Raw genomic sequence first — 20677 nt, forward strand, 5'->3', positions numbered from 1 at the left:
GGAAAGAGTGGGCACACGCTCTCTGTATGGTGCTCTTGGCCTAGATCTCTGATCTTTGTGATTACAGCTTTGCTGAGGGGGTCTTAGGCTAACTGATTTCTTGTGTGCTGGTGGGCTGACCCTCCTTGTGTCTAAAGTAAGGGACTCTGTACCCTGGGATACATACAATTCTATAGAGATTATTTCTATTTCACGCCTGAAGATGGCTGAATGGGAAGAATACCCAGAAGAGTATGCTGAGGAGACTCATGACGGGCAGCAGGAGGCTGTCTTGGAGGACAACTTGGTAAATGCCTTGGACGCCTCGGTTCAGTCCTCTGTGAACAGGGCTATGGAGACCACGGTCCCACAAACTGTACAGCAAGCCCTGGCGGCGGCTCTTCGCCCTATCAGGAAGCAGCTTGAAGGCTTCGCAAAAAGGCACGGCTATGATAAAAAGCCTCAGAAGAAGAAGGCAGAGGCTTCTACATCTAGTCAGGGCTCTTCAGACCCTGCACAGTGGCCACATGCGCAAGCACTTTCTGCGTTGCCCGCCAGTGGGGCAGTCGATCACTCCTATTCGGAGGGTAAGGGCAAAGCTAAGCCTAGGGCCCACGCAGACACAGATACAGACACTAATACCACAAATACTGACACCGACAGATACCTCGGAGGAGCCTCCTCCACCGAAGGCGAGAACGGTGCAGCTGACTGCGACTATACCTACAAATACACCATTTACCTTCGACCCTTCTGATATTATGCACCCCAGATCCTCGGACTGGGTGCCTCCCACCGCAGTCTCGGCCTATCTTCACGAGAACCTTAGGAAGAGTTTCTCGAGAGGTGCGCAATCGCCTGAAATCAGAATGTCCATGTCCGGATCTCCCGGACAAGGTAGCAGAAACTCCTAAAATAGACGCTAGCCTCCTGACCTTTCTGCGAAAATTTTCTAAGGATCCAAAGCGCGGTCTAGACCGAGCATGGAGAGGATGTCAGGACAAAATGCTGGATGTGGTGGGCCCCTTGGCCAAGATTCTTGAGATGGCTTTAGCAGCCAAGGACTCGTCCAAGCCAGTAGATCCGGACATATTGGCAGGATGGCCCAGCAGGCCATATGCCTTATTGGCAACGCCAACTGCGCCATACCATCCGAGAGACGCAAATCCCTCCTGATCAAGATGGACAGTAATCTGACTGAGTTGGTGGACGCGGAGCCAGGGCCCCTAGCAGCAGGTCAGCTCTTCGGCGACAAGTTTGTTAAGGACGTCTCGAAGTACGTCTGGACCTTCACAGCCTTAGATAAGGCACAGTCGGGGATCAAGAGAGCACTTAGCCAGGGTGTTTTTAACAGGGCCGGACGAGGCGGGGGTCGCTCGTCAGGCCGTGGTGGTCCCCAAGGCTTCCACAGAGGTGACATTGGTCGTGGCAGAAGCGACTACGACTCCACCAGAGGCGGGACCTGATACCCATCCCGCAGGAGGTTCAACAGGGGACGCTTCAAGTCCAACAATAACAACAGGGCGAATTTCAAGGATCAACAGAACACAGGTGAGCGTTACAGACCTTTCTCTACTTCTGTTGGGGGGTCGTACTCAACACTGCCTTCGGCAATGGCAGGACTTAACACAGGACGCCTGGGTGTTACAGACAGTGCAGGGTTTTCACTTAGAGTTTTATTCTCGTCCTGCTCAATCAAATACACCTGCAAATCTCCATTTTTCCCAACAAGATCGCAGTTTTATAGAGGCGGAGATCGTAGGTTTGCGGCAAAAGCGTGCGATGGCTCCAGTCGTACAAGGGCCTCGCGGCTTCTGCAGCAACATCTTTATAGTTCAAAAGAAGGGAGGTGGAAACAGATTGGTTCTGAATCTCAAGGATTTCAATCAGTTTCTAACGTACAATCACTTCAAGATGGAGGGCATCCATCTTGTAACGGACTTGCTACAGGAAGGGGACTGGATGGTCAGGTTGGACCTCAAAGACGCTTACCTATCCGTTCCCATCTTCCCTCCGCATCGCAGGTACCTACAGTTCAGGTGGAACGGCCAATGGTACGAATATTTGACTCTGCCTTTCGGGCTCTCCTCAGCTCCTTGGTGTTTCACCAAGATAATGAAGCCGTTGGTGGCTCATCTACGGGAGAGGGGGATACGTCTCAATTTATCTGGACGATAACCTGATAATGGCACAGAGTCCGCAGGTTCTTCGGCAGCACCTCGCCCTTACGACAACACTGCTTCAGAACTTAGGGTTTGTCATCAATCCAAAGAAATCAGTGATAGTTCCCACTCAAGTAATAGATTTCCTGGGTTTCACGATAGACTCGATGTCAGCCCAGCTGTGCCTTCCAAAGGCGAAGCTGAAAGATCTCAAGAAGGAGATCCGGAAGTTGCTAAGCAATCAGACAGTAACCCTCAGGGCAATCGCCAGAGTAGTTGGGATATCGGTCAAAGCGATATTCCCGGGCCCTCTTCATTACAGGGCCCTGCAAAGGCTTAAGATCAGGCACCTTCAGAGGGGACTGTCCTATTTGGACGTCATCCCTCTATCAGAGGAAGTAAGAACCGAGTTGCAATGGTGGCTAGGCCATGTAGATGCCTGGAACGGCAGAGCGATATTTGGCTCCCAACCATAAGTCATAATCGAGTCCGACGCCAGCCGGTGGGGCTGGGGGGCGCGCTGCGGAGACATCTCCACGGGCGGCAGATGGTCTCCACAGGAACTTTCCTTACATATAAATTGCTTAGAACTACTCGCAGGGTCGTTCACGGTGCGGACGTTATCCCAGAGGCAGACCTCTTGTTGTATCCTCCTTCGCGTGGACAATGTGTCAGCGGTGAGGTACATCAACAAGTTGGGCGGCACGTGGTCGTCCCTCCTTGTACAGATAGCCAAGGATTTTTGGCATTATTGCCTGACGAATCAAATATCGGTGATGGCGGAATATCTTCCGGGCAAGTCCAATCAGGTGGCGGATTGGAACTTGAGGTACCCCAGGGACTACAGCGACTGGAAGTTGCTTCCAGAGTTCTTTCAGTGGTTACAGAAGATTTGGGGTCCATTTCAGATGGACCCCTTTGCCTCCAGACTAACATACCAATTCCCGCAGTTCTTCAGTTGGAGGCCGGATCCGCTGGCGAAAGCGACCGATGCCTTTCTTCAGGATTGGTCGGAGGCAATACAATATGCCTTTCCCCCCTTCATGTTGATTCCCAGAGTGATGTCGCAGGTGATCAGACAACGGGCGGAAATGGTCATGGTGACGCCATGGTGGACGTCCTAGTCGGGGTTCCCCAAGTTATTGCAGTGGAGTTGCAATCTCCCCAGACTCCTTCCGGAGTCGGAATTGCTATTGCTGGGCCCTCATCAGGAGCGACATCCACTGATAGTGGAAGGCAGGCTTCAGCTGATGGCTTGGAGGCTTTCAGGGAACAGTGGCAACTGCCAGGTGTCCCGAGCAAGACTTCCGAATTTATCAGGCAGGCCTGGGCACCATCCACAAGAAAACGATATTCCTCGGCCTGGAAAAACTGGGTGGATTGGTGTGTGGAACGACACTTGGATCCCGTGGGGGCAGAGTTACCCCACGTGTTAAACTTTTTATCGGATAAAGCAGCGGAAGGATTGGCTTATAGATCGGTGAACAATTTCCGGTCCGCCATTTCAGTGGGCCATGCCCAAATAGACGGGAAACCGGTAGGCATGCACCCAGTGGTGAGCAAGTTGCTTAAGGGTATCCGAGTGGCCAATCCACCGAAACCCAAGTATACAGGTTTGTGGGATGTTTCATTAGTTCTCGCATTGTTTAACAGATGGCCGGTCAACACGCTATTAACTAGGAAACAATTATCGGCCAAATTGGCCATGCTACTTTGCCTTTCAGCATGCAGACGTTCGTCAGACGTACGAGCTCTCGACGTTACAGGTAGAGTATTTACTCCGGAAGAAGTTTCCTTTACCATTACAGGACGCACCAAAACAATGTCACGTCATGTTAGTTATAATGCATTTCATGATAATGAAAATTTATGTGTGGTACAATGTTTGAAGACATATGAGGAATGCACAAAGGCCATCAGGCCTCAAGGCTGTTCACAATTGTTGATTGCATTGCAAAAACCTTTTAAAGCGGTGGCGGCTGCCACCATAGCCAGATGGCTTCGTTATAGTATGAAAGAAGCTGGCATTGACATCACCATATTCGGTGCTCATTCTGTAAGAGGCGCTATGGCGTCGAAATCATTTATGTTGGGTTCCAGCATTCAGGACATTATGCGTAGCGCAGAATGGTCCTCAGAGTCAACTTTTAAAACGTACTATTATAAGCCGGTGGGGGATATTACCTCTGTTGTTTTCAATGAGCGTTAAACTAGCATAATCTGAAGCCTCCGGTCCTATAATAGAATCAAAAATTAGCTAGCATTCGCGCCAAGAATTTTCAATTCTATTAAGGACACAAAATTAGCTAGCATTCGCGCCAAGAATTTTCAATTCTATTAAGGACACACCCCAAGAATTTTCAATTCTATTAAGGACACATAACCGGCTTGGTTATGTGTAACAGCTTGCCCACCCAGTTGTTTTCGGTGGTTACGGTTTCATATCCTTTATTTCAGGATCAGACAAGAAATCTGACTGAACGCAGAAGATTGCCAGGATATTCAACCTGAAGAGGACGTTTTTTCTTCCATGTTGGAGGAGTTATGATGTTATTCGTTATTTGGACTTGTCTGCTACAAAAAAGAGGAAGATGGCCGCACGCAAGGGGTTCTTATGGACTATGGGGGCGTGCCTATGTACATGTCATGATGGGAAATGTAGTTGTTTAAATGTTATTTAATGAAAATACACATTTTCATTGGCTGCTGTGATGTTTGCAGTAAAGAATGAGAAGCATAAACCTCGCCTCCGTGTTCTTAATAGAATTGAAAATTCTTGGCGCGAATGCTAGCTAATTTTTGATTCCTCTACCAGTCTTAGATTAAGAGCCTTAACAGAGTATACTTGTAATCCAGTAGGTGAGCAATAGTATTGATGGACCTGGAACAGCAGCCACACGTCATCCTGCTCAGTAACAACCACCTGCCCAGTATCCAAGGAGTCAAAAACTGCAGATATTTCCAGCACTATTGCCTCCAAAAGTCCAAAGCTGAAAGGGTGTTTTGTCACCATTGCTGCAGACTTCACTGAATTGTTAGGTCTCGTCCTTTTCCATTGCGAAGCAATGGGAAATGGGGGAGAATTCATGTGCTCCATCGGATAGTCAAACCACCACTTTTTTCCGTGGCGTTTTCTTCGAGTGCACGTACAGGCACGCGCATTTGGCCCATACACTTTCATGGCCATCTGTTCCTGTTCCTAATGGCCCTCCCCCAGCACAGAGCGCGCATCGCGGCCGCACAGCACATCAAAGGGCTTCGCCCAGCGTGTGCTCTGCGGCTTCTCGGCTTCTCCTCCCCTAACTTCCTTGCATTTCTCCTCCCCCTCCCCAGCCAGCTTCCCCCAGGCCAGAAAAGTACATTGTCATCACACTGTTTGTTTCATTCAGTTCGTTACCTCCTTTATGCTGTCTATACATAAAACAAACGTATTTGCTACTTTTTACCAGTCTTGGTAAAGCCAACAGGTCCACCATAAAAGCATTTGTGAATGCAGCTAAATCATTTGCCTACATGGGCTACCAGCTGCGATACAACGGAAGCACAGTGAATCACACATGCTTTCATCCATCCCCAGAGCACTCTGATCTTTAATTGGCAATCGGTAGCAACATGTAAAACCTGTAAAGATTTACAGAATACTATGATTGGACATTAGGGCCGTGAACATACCCTATTTATTAATTGCACGGCACTTTTAATTAAATTACGAGTTATCCTCTAATCAAACGTGGCCACAGGAGTTCTCTTTTAATGCTTTTCTCACTAAACGGTTACCTTTCTGTCTCTCGCGCCTTTTTCTGTTCGTCTTTCTTGCTCAAAGTTAGTCTTCTTGGCTTAATTGCTTTAAATTGACGCCCCCTTTATGATTCTCATTTTCGCTGTCGCTCTGTTAGTCAACATTATGTGTCCCTTGATCTCTCTTCTCTTTTTTTGCTCTCCTCTTCCTTGCTCCATTTTACTTCCTCGTTCGCTTTTCCCCTCTTCCTGAATCCCTCATCTCCTTTTCTATCCCTCTCTTCCTGGGCACCCCTGGTAGAAAACTGACTTTTGTTCTAATTCATTGCCCGTGGTCAGGCCCGTGTAATATATCCTGTTCTCAGACAGACCTGGACTTCTTTTTCCCGCTGCCTCTTACCTTCGCCTCTGACTGTGAGACTGCATCCCAGACGTTTGCATTCGTCTTAAAATGTTCAATGTGCTTCTTTATTTAAATAAACTTTATTAATCTGTTGATATGCACGTTCCTAAGCAGTCACTGTCACCCTCGAATTTTTAAACAGCTCGTGCTACCACGTAATTCATAAAAGAAGGAAGATCGATAAATTCATTCAAAACTGACCCAGAACATAGCGTTCAGCTATACCCAGCCTTAACCAACGCAAACATTCTGCCGTCAGCACAATCACTACATCAGCAGGACACACAATGACAGTCAGAGGAGCCGGAATAGCTAACATCATTTGCATGGTGTCACAAATTCATCATTCCTTCAATCAACTCACCGGACCCCCCCCCCCCCCCACAAGCACTCCCTCCCCGCACCTCTTGTGTCCCCACAGGGAGGAGCAGTGCAAGCTTCCCTCACACACAGAGCAGGTACAGCACAGGCAGCTACAGTGCAAGCTTCCCTCACACACGGAGCAGGTACAGCACAGGCAGCAACAGTGCAAGCTTCCCTCACACACAGAGCAGGTACAGCACAGGCAGCAACAGTGCAAGCTTCCCTCACACACAGAGCAGGTACAGCACAGGCAGCAACAGTGCAAGCTTCCCTCACACACAGAGCAGGTACAGCACAGGCAGCTACAGTGCAAGCTTCCCTCACACACGGAGCAGGTACAGAACAGGCGGCAGCAGTGCAAGCTTCCTCACACACAGAGCAGGGACAGCAGCAGTGCAAGCTTCCCTCACACACAGAGTAGGTACAGCACAGGCGGCAGCAGTGCAAGCTTCCCTCACACACAGAGCAGGTACAGCACAGGCGGCAGCAGTGCAAGCTTCCCTCACACACAGAACAGGTACAGCACAGGCGGCAGCAGTGCAAGCTTCCCTCACACACAGAGCAGGTACAGCACAGGCGGCAGCAGTGCAGCACAGGCAGCAGCATTGCAAGCTTCCCTCACACACAGAAAAGGTACAGCACAGGCAGTAGCAGTGCAAACTTCCCTCACACACAGAACAGGTACAGCACCGGCAGCAGCAGTGCAAGCTTCCCTCACACACAGAGCAGGTACAGCACAGACAGCAACAGTGCAAACTTCCCTCACACATAGAACAGGTAAAGCACAGGCAGCAGCAGTGCAAGCTTCCCTCACACACAGAACTGGTAGAGCACAGGCGGCAGCAGTGCAAGCTTCCCTCACACACGGAACAGGTACAGCACAGGCGGCAGCAGTGCAAGCTTCCCTCACACACGGAACAGGTAGAGCACAGGCGGCAGCAGTGCAAGCTTCCCACACACACAGAGCAGGTAGAGCACAGGCGGCAGCAGTGCAAGCTTCCCTCACACTCAGAGCAAGTACAGCACAGGCGGCAGCAGTGCAAGCTTCCCTCACACACGGAACAGGTACAGCACAGGCGGCAGCAGTGCAAGCTTCCTCACACACAGAGCAGGGACAGCACAGGCAGCAGCAGTGCAAGCTTCCCTCACACACAGAGCAGGTACAGCACAGACAGCAACAGTGCAAACTTCCCTCACACATAGAACAGGTAAAGCACAGGCAGCAGCAGTGCAAGCTTCCCTCACACACAGAACTGGTAGAGCACAGGCGGCAGCAGTGCAAGCTTCCCTCACACACAGAGCAGGTAGAGCACAGGCGGCAGCAGTGCAAGCTTCCCACACACACAGAGCAGGTAGAGCACAGGCGGCAGCAGTGCAAGCTTCCCTCACACTCAGAGCAAGTACAGCACAGGCGGCAGCAGTGCAAGCTTCCCTCACACACAGAGCAGGTAGAGCACAGGCGGCAGCAGTGCAAGCTTCCCACACACACAGAGCAGGTAGAGCACAGGCGGCAGCAGTGCAAGCTTCCCTCACACTCAGAGCAAGTACAGCACAGGCGGCAGCAGTGCAAGCTTCCCTCACACATGGAACAGGTACAGCACAGGCGGCAGCAGTGCAAGCTTCCCTCACACACAGAGCAGGTACAGCACAGGCGGCAGCAGTGCAAGCTTCCCTCACACACAGAACAGGTACAGCACAGGCGGCAGCAGTGCAAGCTTCCCTCACACACAGAGCAGGTACAGCACAGGCAGCAGCAGTGCAAGCTTCCCTCACACACAGAGCAGGTACAGCACAGAAAGAAGGGGAAGGGGTTAAGTCAACAAGGACTACAGGTAGAAAGGGCGTGTTTTATGCACCGCTTGCAGGTTGTCAAAACACAAATTGAAGGCATTGTCATTTAGAATGCCAGTAGCTCTTAAAATCTCGCAAATACGAGACCTATTGCATTGCAAATGCTTGTTTTTCTTTTAATTGCCTGATGGAGGCCAGGAACAACCCACCCCTGATCAGCCACCACTTACAAACAAGCCATTTTCAGACTTAGTGCAGCATTCTTACCCAGGAGACGACTCTTCCATTGAAACAGGGAAGTTTGGCATTGTCATCTGAAATCTCCTCCTTCACCACCCTAAGGGAAATAAACGAAAAGGGTTGTCACTTCTTTGCAGCATGAATGGTAGATGAACTTAGTCAGTTCCTCAGGTAATAGCTACCGTTGAATCAGATCCAGCCTTGCCTCAAGGTACATCTCATGCAAGGTTTTAAGAGTCCTTGCTTCATTTAACAAATTCTAAGGTCAAGTAACCTCTACAGAGAGGTTCACGGAATGCTTGCCCATCCACAAATGCCCCAAGACTTCTCCTTTCTACAGAACGTTAATTCAAGACTGAGGCTAGGTCACAATCAGTTCACAATAGCATGGCAGGTCTTGCCTTTGTCCAACAAAACATGCCTCACGACTACAGCATGGCTAGTGAAGGGCATGCTCATCTCTTAGTCTTTGGCATAGCTGTATCACTTGCTTGAAGAGTCTCCAGTTTATTAGGTCATGTGAATTAAAGAAGACAAACTGAGGTGTCCCTCACCATTTAGCAAGTTGCATCATTTCCATTATAGAATCGGAATGTCTGACTTTCTCAGTCACAAATTACAATGCATTTAAACAATCTACGGACGTGAAGAATCTGTAACAACCCCCTCAGTTAAGTCATTACAAATTTAAGTGGACTCCTATGCAAGGCCCTTTTGACCTTTTCCTATTCAAGAAGTAAGCCTCATCAGGCAAGGCACATTCTGATTTACAAACTTTCAATGTCACAAGGGGTCCGTTCATCCTTCTGGACCGCTTCAGGCAGCAGAAACAGAGCTGCCCCTTTTAAGGACTAGTACATGGATGTCTACACTGTGTGTGTAACTTTCATTTTTGAATCTATAGAAAGGGTAAGTGACCGATCTAAGTGTTGCACAGTTCAAGAAAGATGGGCTGCAACGATTATGCTGTCGAGAGCAGTCCATGGCTCACAAATGATAGAAATGGCTGGCATGGTCACGGCTTACTTGATACACTGATAAAGTTCGCAATTGCGCTCTTCTTCCGGTGTAAAGAGTACACTACACATATGGACGGGAAGAGTGGGCAAAAACTAGGGGCATGTCAAGTATATTTTGGAAGCTTAATTTCTAAATAAACCTGGCCTGCGTGGTGTATAGGGAAAAAACCTAATACCACATATTTGAAAACTAGTGACCTAGGAGACTTCAAGGAGGGGTGACGTGTATTAATTACACACACGTTCACTTCCGTTAGTAGCCACATCACATACACAACACAAGGAAATTGTTATTGCAATCCTCGTTCTGCATCAAAGTAATCTTCATTGAAGTGATAAATGTAGAATTATCCTTCCTGTGTGGGAGGCCCAAGGAACACGGATTTAAAACTTAAATTATGTATTCATAGGAGGTGACTAAGTCATGAACCAAATGCAGGCCAAATCTCCACAGCAGGCTACACTTTTCCAAAATCTTCTTAAAATTTAAATTATACGCAAGTAACATTTCAGCATGAAACTTCAACATGTTACCAAAAGGAAACCTAAACTCAGGTGAAGGAAAGCAAATGAAGATAACAGCCTCATAGGCTAAATGTACAGGGAAGTGAAAATACACTTGTTGAACTGTAATTGCTGCTCAAAATTGGAAGGATTGAAAACTGGGACGTGGGAGGGATGTTGACTCAAGTGAACATTCCTACAATGTAGAACTAGGATTACAAGTAACACTTCCTTTTGCATCTTCACTGAGTCAAACTTAAAACAGAAAAGCAACCTCATCCCAAAAATATGTTGTCCCCAATCTAGAGCAGAATAGCCAAGAAAAACCAAGAGAGAAACAGATCCTCATCCACAGGGTTTGGTTGAAGCAGTTTGACCAACTTGAGTTTCTGCCTTTGAGAGTCAGCATCTACACAATATGCTTGGTGGAAGTATGAACAGATTCCCATGTAGCTGCTCTACAAATAACTAAAACGGAGACATTTCATAACCAAGCAGCAGCATGTGGAATGAGCTTTAAGTTTTCCAGGAAGAGGCTTGTTGGCTAGTTTATAGCACATGAACATACAAGAGACTATCAAGCTGAAAAAAAAGACTCAAGGATGAAGTAAAAGTTGTTAGTGAACTAACGTTACGAAGAGATTGTTAGATGTCCTTATATCTTTGAAAAATTTCTTGTGTATACCATACACATCTTTTGTTCCATCTAAATAAAATCTGCACTCTCCTCACACCTAAAGATCAATTGGGTCTTTCTGCGGGACAAAAAAAAAACTGGCACATATATTGTTTGATTAATGTAGAAGTTGGGAACTACTTTTGGTAAGAAAGAGGAACATACGTTCTCATAAATACGCTGTTTCTAAGAAACACAGTGAAAGGGTCAACCACAGATGGAGCCTGAGGATTGCTCTCCCTATGCGCCAATGTAATCAACACTAGAAAAACATCTCTCCGGTGAGATGCTGTAATAACACCTTAGAGCCATTAATTTTGATTTGGAAAGAACACTTAGTCTTGGCAGGGCACCGGATCCTAGTTAGGAATTTCACACTAAAGATGGAAAGTTTTTTTAATTACAGGTGTGAGAAGGACATCTAGATTGTCTCTTCACCCCTTTCAGGATGATCATACATGCTTGGAGGTATGTTTAGGTGCCCATACTGCAGGTTTCCAAGAGGCATACTGCCAAATTCAAAGACGTCACATTGGAACCGAGTAATTGACCTTGCATCCCATTCAGCAAATTTTGTTTAATGACCGTCTCTTTTTTGGTATTAAAGAATCCACCATTGTCTCGGATTTTCAGGAACAATGAGAACCATCTTCACATTAGCATACATGAAATGTATTCGGACTGATGGAATCAGTGTTGAGAAATTTCTCTGATCAGTATATCAAAAGGTTATTGCACAGTGATCCTGTTTTCCACACTGACAATGGTCATTTCTCAATCTGAAATGTAGCAAACAGATCTAATTGAGGCAGACTACAATCAGAAAAATCTCTAGCAGGTAGTCGTTAAGAACCGATTTAAGTTTTTCTACATAGAATCGGCTTAACATGTCCTTTTGAGCTTTGCATGCCAAACAATTAAGTTGATTTTATGGGTGGGTTTCTCATGCAAAAGCCAATTCTTGATCACTTGGGCTTCCACTCGGGAGTCCTGGATCAGGGACACTCTTGTATGTTTATATAGTGCATTCTAGTTGCGTTGTCTGCCTGGATTAGAATCATCTTCGTGGTCAAAGAAGGTAAGAATGGCTTGAGGCTCAGATGGACTCCTCTCAGCTCCTAGACACTGATAGATTACAAGTGTTCCTCGTGTGATCACAGAGTACTATCATGTATCAGGCTCCCCAGCCTGTAAGAAAGGTGCCTGTCACAATGGTTTGAGATAGAAAGCCTTGATAAATTGGGTTGTTTCAAAAGATTGGACTTCCTGCACCACCACCAGAACTACTTAACAGCAGAGGTAGGTGTAACCGGTCTTCTAGAACCTTTCCACTGAGACAACTAACCTTCCAAATACCATGGACAGGCTACATAGGGAGTTGTGTATTTGGTAGAATATAAATTAAAGAGGTCATTGGACTCAAAGTTTTCTGAATTTGAAGGCACAAACAAGCACTGCAAAAGAGAATAGGTCTCGCCTATGCAAGAGCTATTGGCTTCGCCAATATGTTTTTGCCATGTTGTACACCAGCGTGGCTGCTGTTCAGCATGGCTAAAAGTTACCGCCATTGAGGAGAGTGGGTTAGCGGAGAGTGGAGTAGAGTGCTTTCGAGCGGCAGCTACTGTTGTGTATTAGAGTGGCATAGTGCAAAGTTGCGTAGAGACACACTTGAGTGGCAATAGAATGGACTGGTGTAGAGTGTTGCAGCAAAGAGGAGAGTGGATTAGCGGAGAGTGGAGTAGAGTGCTGTGGAGCGGCAGCTACTGTTGTGTATTAGAGTGGCATAGTGCAAAGTTGCATAGAGACACACTTGAGTTGCAATAGAATGGACTGTTGTAGAGTGTTGCAGAGTGTAGCGGCATAAAGTGCAGGGTCGTACAGTGGCGCACAGCAGAGTGGCATAAAGAGCAGAGGTATAGAGTGGTGCAGAGTAGAATATAGTTTTGTTGAGTGGAATGGCAGAGTGCACTGTAGTATTGCAGAGTAGAGTGGCGTAGAGTACAGAAGCGGACAGTGCAGTGCTGCAGAGTAGTGTGTCAGAAAGCAGTGGAGTAGAGTTTAGAAAAGTAGAGTGTGGTGGTGTGGAGTGGTGTAGCACCGAGTATGCATGGTATGGTAGCGCTCTGCCATTGCAGACAATACATTTTCAATTGAAATGACCATTACTTTTGCACAGACATACAGTGCACAAACATAAATCTGTGCGAATTGCATCACCCAGTGCAATGATTTGTTTTGCTCATATTAAAAGTGCTTGTTTCCAACATAGTTAAACAAGCATTTACAATGCAACGGTTTCGCCTTTGCAAAAGTTAGAGCTATTGGCATTGTAAATGATAATTTTTTTATTTATGTGTTGGTTTTGAAAACAGATAAATAAATGACATTTTCATTTACATTGCCAATAGCTTAATCTCTCGCAAATGTGAGACCTATTGTATACCCTACTGGACGAGCTCAGCAGACAGCAATTACTTGCAGACAAGTTCTATAACACAACAGTGACACTGCTAAATCCAGCGCTTCACAATAGAAACAGAAATGATACATGAGAAGATTACGAGTGAACAAACTACAAAAGCAGACGTTAAGTTACATGAGGCAAAAGTGACAATTGTGAGCAAACAAAATACACGAGGTAGCAAAACGTATATTACAGGAGGAATATACGAACTCGAAAGTTTCAAACCCACCCCACTGGTAGCCAGCATAATTGCACAGCAAATGTGATAAGAACAAGATTTAAAGGTCTGTTTACAGAAATCCGGCACTGGTGGAAGAATACAGTAAATAAGGGTTGGTCAAAAGAAGGGATAAACTAAAACTGGACAGACTAAAACAAATTGAGTCCGCGAACAGAGAGCAAGCAAATGTGAATTACAAACCACAAAGCCGGCAAGCAACTTGCAGAATGCATTCCCAGAGAAGCTTTCTGAATGTCCCCAAGTTGTCATTAGCAAACCAGCCAGCTGTGCTGTCTGAGTGGCTTCGACCTAACATTTTTTAAAGTCTTTTCAATTAATATTTTCAGGTGTGATAGCATTAGAGAAGTCGTGCACTCATTCCCAAGAATCTTAAGTTCACGATGGTCACATTTCACTAGTTTCCTCAAGTTCTGAACTCTATATTTGCCTCCCAACAGGACCTGTACTTGCTACAAGATTCGCTGGCAACATCCTTCAGTGGTTCTCCTCCTACCCATTGGACCAACACCAGTTTGCTCAGATGCGCACATCCAGATAGAAAATCCCCATACCATGCCGACCACCCCAGGATTCCATTCTGTCCTCCATTATCTTTTACGTGGAGCCTCTTGAGGCTCTACTCACTGAAAACATCAAAATCCAGCAGTTTGCTGATGACACAAAGGTCTCCATTAAATTCTCCCCTACTCGAATGCCTTAAATGCTGCCAGCTTCTCATTCGGACCAGACAGATTCCCACCATCCTGTGGAAAAGTAAATTTTGCCATGTTCTGTGTCCCCACGTGTCATCCATCATATGTTATGTGTGCATGATTAAATATGCATATGTACTCCCTATGTTCGATTAATGACGCAATTATAGTTGTGTCCACTTCTAGTATGCCAGTTTCCAGTCCTCGTGAGTACTACGAATATCAGGCCTATGTAAAGCTACGTTGCCACGTTTCTCAGTGTGCACGTTATTCTATTATAAAGTCCCCGTTTCTAGGCCTCAAAAGGGCCCGGACACCAGATTCAGCTCCTGTCTCCTGAAACCTCGCTGAGGAGCGATACAGCCCCCACCTGTATCCTCGACCCTTCACTTACTTCCTGCCTCGCAGTGCCCGGTTCAGCTGGCTCTGCCTCTGAGTCTGCCAAAAGTATGTTATAGTTCCAGTTATCAGTTCAGTCCTCCTTCTCTGCATTCCTAAGCTACTGAACCTCATCAATAGTTTCCGTCATTGTCTAGCCTTCACGTCTCCACGTTAGAGAAATACTGCATTTAATGGTCATTTAATATTCTTCATCACGCACTACATGTAGAATAATGCATGGTCCAGTCTTAGAATGAAGTTAGCCTTTCCCCTCCTAACTTATAGTTTATATCAACATGTTCTCTAAACATCAGATACTAGATACTGTTTAGGTACATGTCGCCCTGACTCTCCAGACTTCAGTCTCTGCTCCTAGCACAGAGTTCATAGCCCCCAGCTTCTCCTAGTGATACGTCATTGCCAGTTTGCGCGCACCACCAGGTTAGAGGTCCCGGCTCCTCAGGTAGCCCCCTCCATGGTTTCCGCCCCATTCATGACATATTCTGTTACGTTTGCATCACATGTCTATGTATACGCCCTGTTACCCCCACTTTTACCTTTATCTTTCGCGACTGCTACGCGTCACGCCTATTGCTCCACCCACTGCTACGCCTATTGCAATGTAATGCTATGTGTTTGCGTTATGTATATATGCTCATGCACTGTTATTAAAAGTTACTCCTCCTTTGTCCTTATCCTTTTTCCTGCCCCAGGCAAGCGCTTGCCATCCTATTCCTGTGCAGGTTGTCCTGTTCCTGTCCTTTATGCTGTAATAAACCTGCGAAACTCCTACTACCTCGAATCTTGACTCTTATTTTATTGAGCTATCTGTTATTCATTTAAGTATTCAAAAATAGGGTATTATTTATTTATTTACCACATAATGGCGCCCGAACAGGCACTTGCCCCTTCCCCACGCGTCGGTGAAGCCACGCCGACCCCCTGACCCTCTGCAGTCGTGACGGAACTCTTCTGTGCACCGGCAGATATTTCTGCTTCAAGTATCCCTCAGGCCCACGGAGGAGACGGAGGAGGCGGTCCAGCATCCAAACGAGACAGTGGAGGAACGCGGCGAGTCCCGACCAGAGCCCAAGCCAAGAGTCCAAGGTCCGAGGTATCCGGAGGCCCACCCGTAACTGAAGTCCGAAGTTCGTCGTCCGTCGTCGTAGCAGTCCAGTCCAGTCCGAGGCTTTCCGTTCTTGCTGCCCGGTGAGTACCATTACTGGGGTAGTATCTAGACAGGGTCGATCTAAATTGACTCTGGTCCGTGGGTTGGTGGTACACAGACTCACAAACGAAGTGTTCACCTAGGTGGATACGGGTCTTGATGCGTCCCTTTATGGGACCGGTATGTTCCGTACTGTTTCAGCAGTGCATCCAGTAACTCTAGTCTGTTCCGTTCGAGAAATTCTTGTGTTTCTGTTCTCAGTATTCCAGGTAATATTCTGTCCGAACTGTTATGTTATGATGTTGTTCAATGTATTTCCAATGTCGTGGTATGCCTGAATTGTTTTCCCAGTTGTTATTGTTCCTCGTGTATTGTATTGTGTTCCGATTCAAGTTTACAATGTCTCTCTTTTCGAGATTACGTCAGCTAAGAACTAGAAAGGGTTTGTTAGAAGAAGCAGTTCCTGTTCCGCCGAGGGACAGTCCAGGTCACTTTATGTATCAGAAGCATGGCATAAGCGCCATATTGTATCTAGATTTATGGGTAGAGTATACCAAACAGTTAGAAGAAAAGTATAGATGGCCCGTATCGGGTACATGGGATGCCGAGTGCATCATGCGAGTAGAAGAAGCATTATGGAAAAAGAAAGCCAGACAATCACAGAAAGATGCCATCGAGTTATGGCGTAAAGAATCTCATAAAAGAACCGAAAAAGAAATCAGAAAGTCAGAATTAAGTAGAGAATCCTTAGAACGAGCACAAGAAAAAGAACTAATCGAGATAGGTGAACAAGTCAAAGCCAAACAGTCAGACAGACAGAGGCATGCCCTTATTAAGGGTATGTATCCTCTCCTTGCCGAGGGCTTGCCAAAAGCGACCCCAGAGGCATCCAGTAATTTCCCGCCACCATTAGTCCCGACCAAGCTACGTCACAAACCAACCGCAGCTGATATTTTCATCTCGTCCTATTTGGACGACACAGTCCCAGAATATGCAAATCCTGTTCCCGCTCCGCCGGTCCCTGTAAATCAGGCACTTCCCGCTCCTCCAGACACCGGAGTACCTGTTACGGTACCCCCGGTCCAGCCCGCCATACAAGTCCAGCCCGCATTTCAATTTCCCACCTTGCCAGCACGAAAAGCCTCAGTAGACGACTCCAGTTTAGGGGCCGCAGGGGGAGGTACTCCTCAAACCCCGCCGCCACACAAGCGTTTAACGACAGCCGAATTACATGCACAAGCGTCACAGCGTACGCCCAGACATCAGACTGTAGCAGAAATAAGAAAATCCCTTGCCGAATGCTGCTATGATCCAGTCCCAGGCGAGGATAATATGGTTTTATATTCATTCCGCGTAAGAAAGGTGGCTGAGTATCTAGTCACCTTACCGAATATGAAAGAAGATCTAGACAGAATATATCGTTTCATCCGTACAGGGGATGATCCAGAAAGCATTAACGAGGCCATGTCTCAAAGGAAAGCCGAGATCCAGCTCATGATATTAAAGTTTCTGATCAATTGTCTAATAAGAGAACAAGATTACCCGTCTAAAGATCCGGCTGAAATGAAAACCCTGACAAGGTGGAGTGATAATATAGCCGAGGGTAAGCACAAGACCGTCGGTGCTATGGAGAGTATGTACAAGAAAATCCGTAGAGAAATAATAAAGATACACGAACAACGTAAAGCAGCACAAGTAAGCGAGAAAGAAAGTAACTCTGATACTGAAGAGGTAGAGGACGAGAATCCCGCAAGAATAGCGTATGTAGGAAAATCTAGATTTCCAGATCGCCATTTACGCCTAGAACACAAGTCTATTTTTCATTCTCCAGCACCAGAACAAGGTTCACTAGAACAAGTGTTTCAAGCTACCGATCACATTCTGAAATCACGAATCGGTTACAGTCAGTTAAGTACCATGCATGAACAAGAACTAGCCCGATCAGCAGTCAGATGGATTACTGATTCTACCACTTTTCCAGACGAAATAGTGGCACAAATGTTTCTGAAAATGCCCCCAGCCGAACAACGACTGGTGGGTATGTATATGATTCAGCACCTCATTACATTGTATGAGGGTCAACACTCTGATCCAGGCCCGTTACATGATGTCCTGAACGAGTTACTCCAGTATAGATGGAAAGGTCTAGGTACCGACTTAATTAGTGTCATTCTAGAACAGCGTCACAAATATAGAACGTTTCTGAACCCGCATTTTGTTCATGTCTCACCCCCAGAAAGTAAACCATTTTACATGGAGAGACAGAATCCGTTACGAGAAGTCCACCCAGTTAGAGGAACGGGTGGCGAACTAGAACGAGTGTTTGTTTACACTCCGATTACAAAGATGGAACTCCTCGAGATGAAGAAATTAATTCCCTGTCATGATAAAGATCCAGCAGGGTTCCATAGAGAATTAAAAGACATGCTCCGTATGGGAGAATACACGTATCCAGATATAATTAAAATGTTAAAGGTTCTGCTGCCCGCAGGGGTGTATGAAAAGCTCAAGGAAAAAGAATGGGAGGTGGGAGAGAAAAAGATCGATTGGGCAGTTCTAGAAGCTGAAGACAAGGCACGAGTACCAGGTACCGGTCTTGGAGATAAATGTAAAGAATTACCGGAATTATTAATACAAGTTTTACCCAGATTATTGACAACTAGAAAAGAAGACTGGGATGCAATCTCAGCCTGTAAACAGAAGCAAGACGAGGATATTAGTGATTTTTATTCTAGATTTGAAAAGTGTTTTAGTATCAACAGTGGCCTCAAGACAAGTAGTGAGTCATACCCTCACCTTTTTGTTACCAAATTAGTCGAGAATTCAAGCCCACCAATTAAAAATCGAGTTCTGAAAGTCGAAAGTACCTGGCAAGCTAATACCCCGTCCCAGATGTTGCAAATGCTCCAATACCACCAGAATAGAATCAGAGAAGAGCAAGAACACGAAAGAAAACGTATGAAAGACACGAAAATGAAAGTACTAGTTGCACAATCTGTTCCTCAAGACAGTCAGAAGAGGGGTCCGAATCAAGCCAGTCATCCTGCAGCTCCCGTTAAAGGGAACTGCAATTATTGTAAACAGCCAGGTCATTTTATAAATGAGTGTGCAGTTCTGAAACACAACATAGCTACCGGTAAGACTAAAGAAAGACCACGTCCGCCTAGACCAGGACAAGTTTCACAGACTCCTCAGTCACAGAATGCACCACAGACAGTTACAGCACCGCAGCCTATTGCTGCAACACAGCATGTCACATCGCAGATGTACCAGTATGCACAGTCTGAGTATCCAGAGTACCAACAGTATTCATGAAACAGCCTAGAGAGGGAGGTAGGCTTGCCTCTCATCGAGATACCTGTAGATCAAGAAGGTCCCTATGTTCACAGTCAAGTATTAGGGAAAGACAGAAAGTTTTTGATTGATACAGGGGCAAGTAGGACCACAATTAGTCACGCCGAAGTTCCAGGGGCTCCGCTCTCAGGCTCAAGAAATGTTTCCCTTGGATTTTCAGGAAAACCTATCGTAAATGAGATTTCAAAACCAGTTTCTCTAGAAGTAGGTCCATTGTCCCGCACTACTGATCTGTTACTTACTAAATCATGTCCAGAAAACCTATTAGGCATTAAAACACTGAAAGAGTTAGGTGCAGTTATATGCTGTTCCCCAGAGGGAATACGACTGTTCCTACGTGACTTCAAGGGTCACTATGTATTACGAGATTTTGATTCAAGACTGTCTAATGTTCCACAGCATCTATGGGCGCAAGGTCCAACTGATGTAGGATACATGCAAATCACACCCTATCGTGTGACTCTCAAGCCAGGTGTAGTGTTACCACGAATCAGACAGTACAGATTACCACCTGAGGCTGTAGCAGCCTTATCCAAAATTATTGACGAGCTCATGGCTCAAGGAGTGGTTGTAGAAACTGACTCCAATGTATGTAATTCTCCGATCATTCCAGTCATGAAACGTACTGATCCAAATGCACCCCCAGTATATCGATTAGTGATTGACCTACGAGAGCTTAATAAGTGTATTATTCCGCAGTACCCAGTTGTCCCAGACATCTCTTCCCTATTAACGGCCATTGATTCCGAAGCCACGTTCTTCACTGTCATAGACCTCAAGAACGCATTTTTCAGTGTCCCTATTCATCCAGACAGCCAGTTCCTTTTCGGATTTTGTTTAAATGGAAGGAGCTATATGTTCACACGAGCTCCTCAAGGTTTCACAGAAAGTCCTAGTATTTACAGTCAAGCACTCAAGAGACAACTAGACAACATTCACATGCCAACTGACACTGCCCTGCTCCAGTATGTCGATGATCTACTGATCACAGCCCGTTCTGAACGTGCTTGCGAGCAAGCATCCCTTACGGTTTTGTATTTCCTAGCCGAGATGGGGCACAAGGTGTCCCCTTCTAAGCTTCAATTCTGTGTACAGCAAGTGGTATACTTAGGACACTTACTGTCCAAGAGGGGTAGGCAGTTGACACCAGACCGTATCCAGTTAATAGCGAGTCTTCCCCAGCCCAAGACCCAGAAGGAGGTACGTGCTTTTATTGGCCTTACTTCTTACTGCAGACAATGGATCCCTCAGTATGCATTTCTAGCCAAGCCACTGATACAGTTAACGACACAGGAGGCAGCCGTATCGACTGTCCTCCCTTGGACATCTGAACATACACTTAGTTTCAATGAGTTAAAGAAAGCCCTATGCCAAGCTCCAGTTCTAGCTACACCGAACTACAGTAAGTCTTTTACACTTTTCGTTACTGAACGCGAAGGTACAGCATTATCTGTTCTCACACAAGATCAAGCAGGACAATACAAGCCCTGTGCTTATTTTTC

The 20677-nt window shown here is 46.3% G+C and overlaps 1 protein-coding gene across 1 annotated transcript in view; it reads right to left on the reverse strand.

The window, feature by feature from the left end:
- Positions 1–20677, reverse strand: part of DVL2 (dishevelled segment polarity protein 2) — a 180681-nt gene that overhangs the window by 70423 nt on the left and 89581 nt on the right. Inside the window, exon 2 of the mRNA XM_078670618.1 lies at positions 8704–8773. Coding sequence (XP_078526744.1) covers positions 8704–8773 — 70 coding nt within the window. The remainder of the gene's footprint in view (positions 1–8703; positions 8774–20677) is intronic.

This window comes from Lissotriton helveticus, chromosome 12 (genome assembly GCF_964261635.1).
Source record: "Lissotriton helveticus chromosome 12, aLisHel1.1, whole genome shotgun sequence".
Lineage (NCBI taxonomy): Eukaryota > Metazoa > Chordata > Amphibia > Caudata > Salamandridae > Lissotriton > Lissotriton helveticus.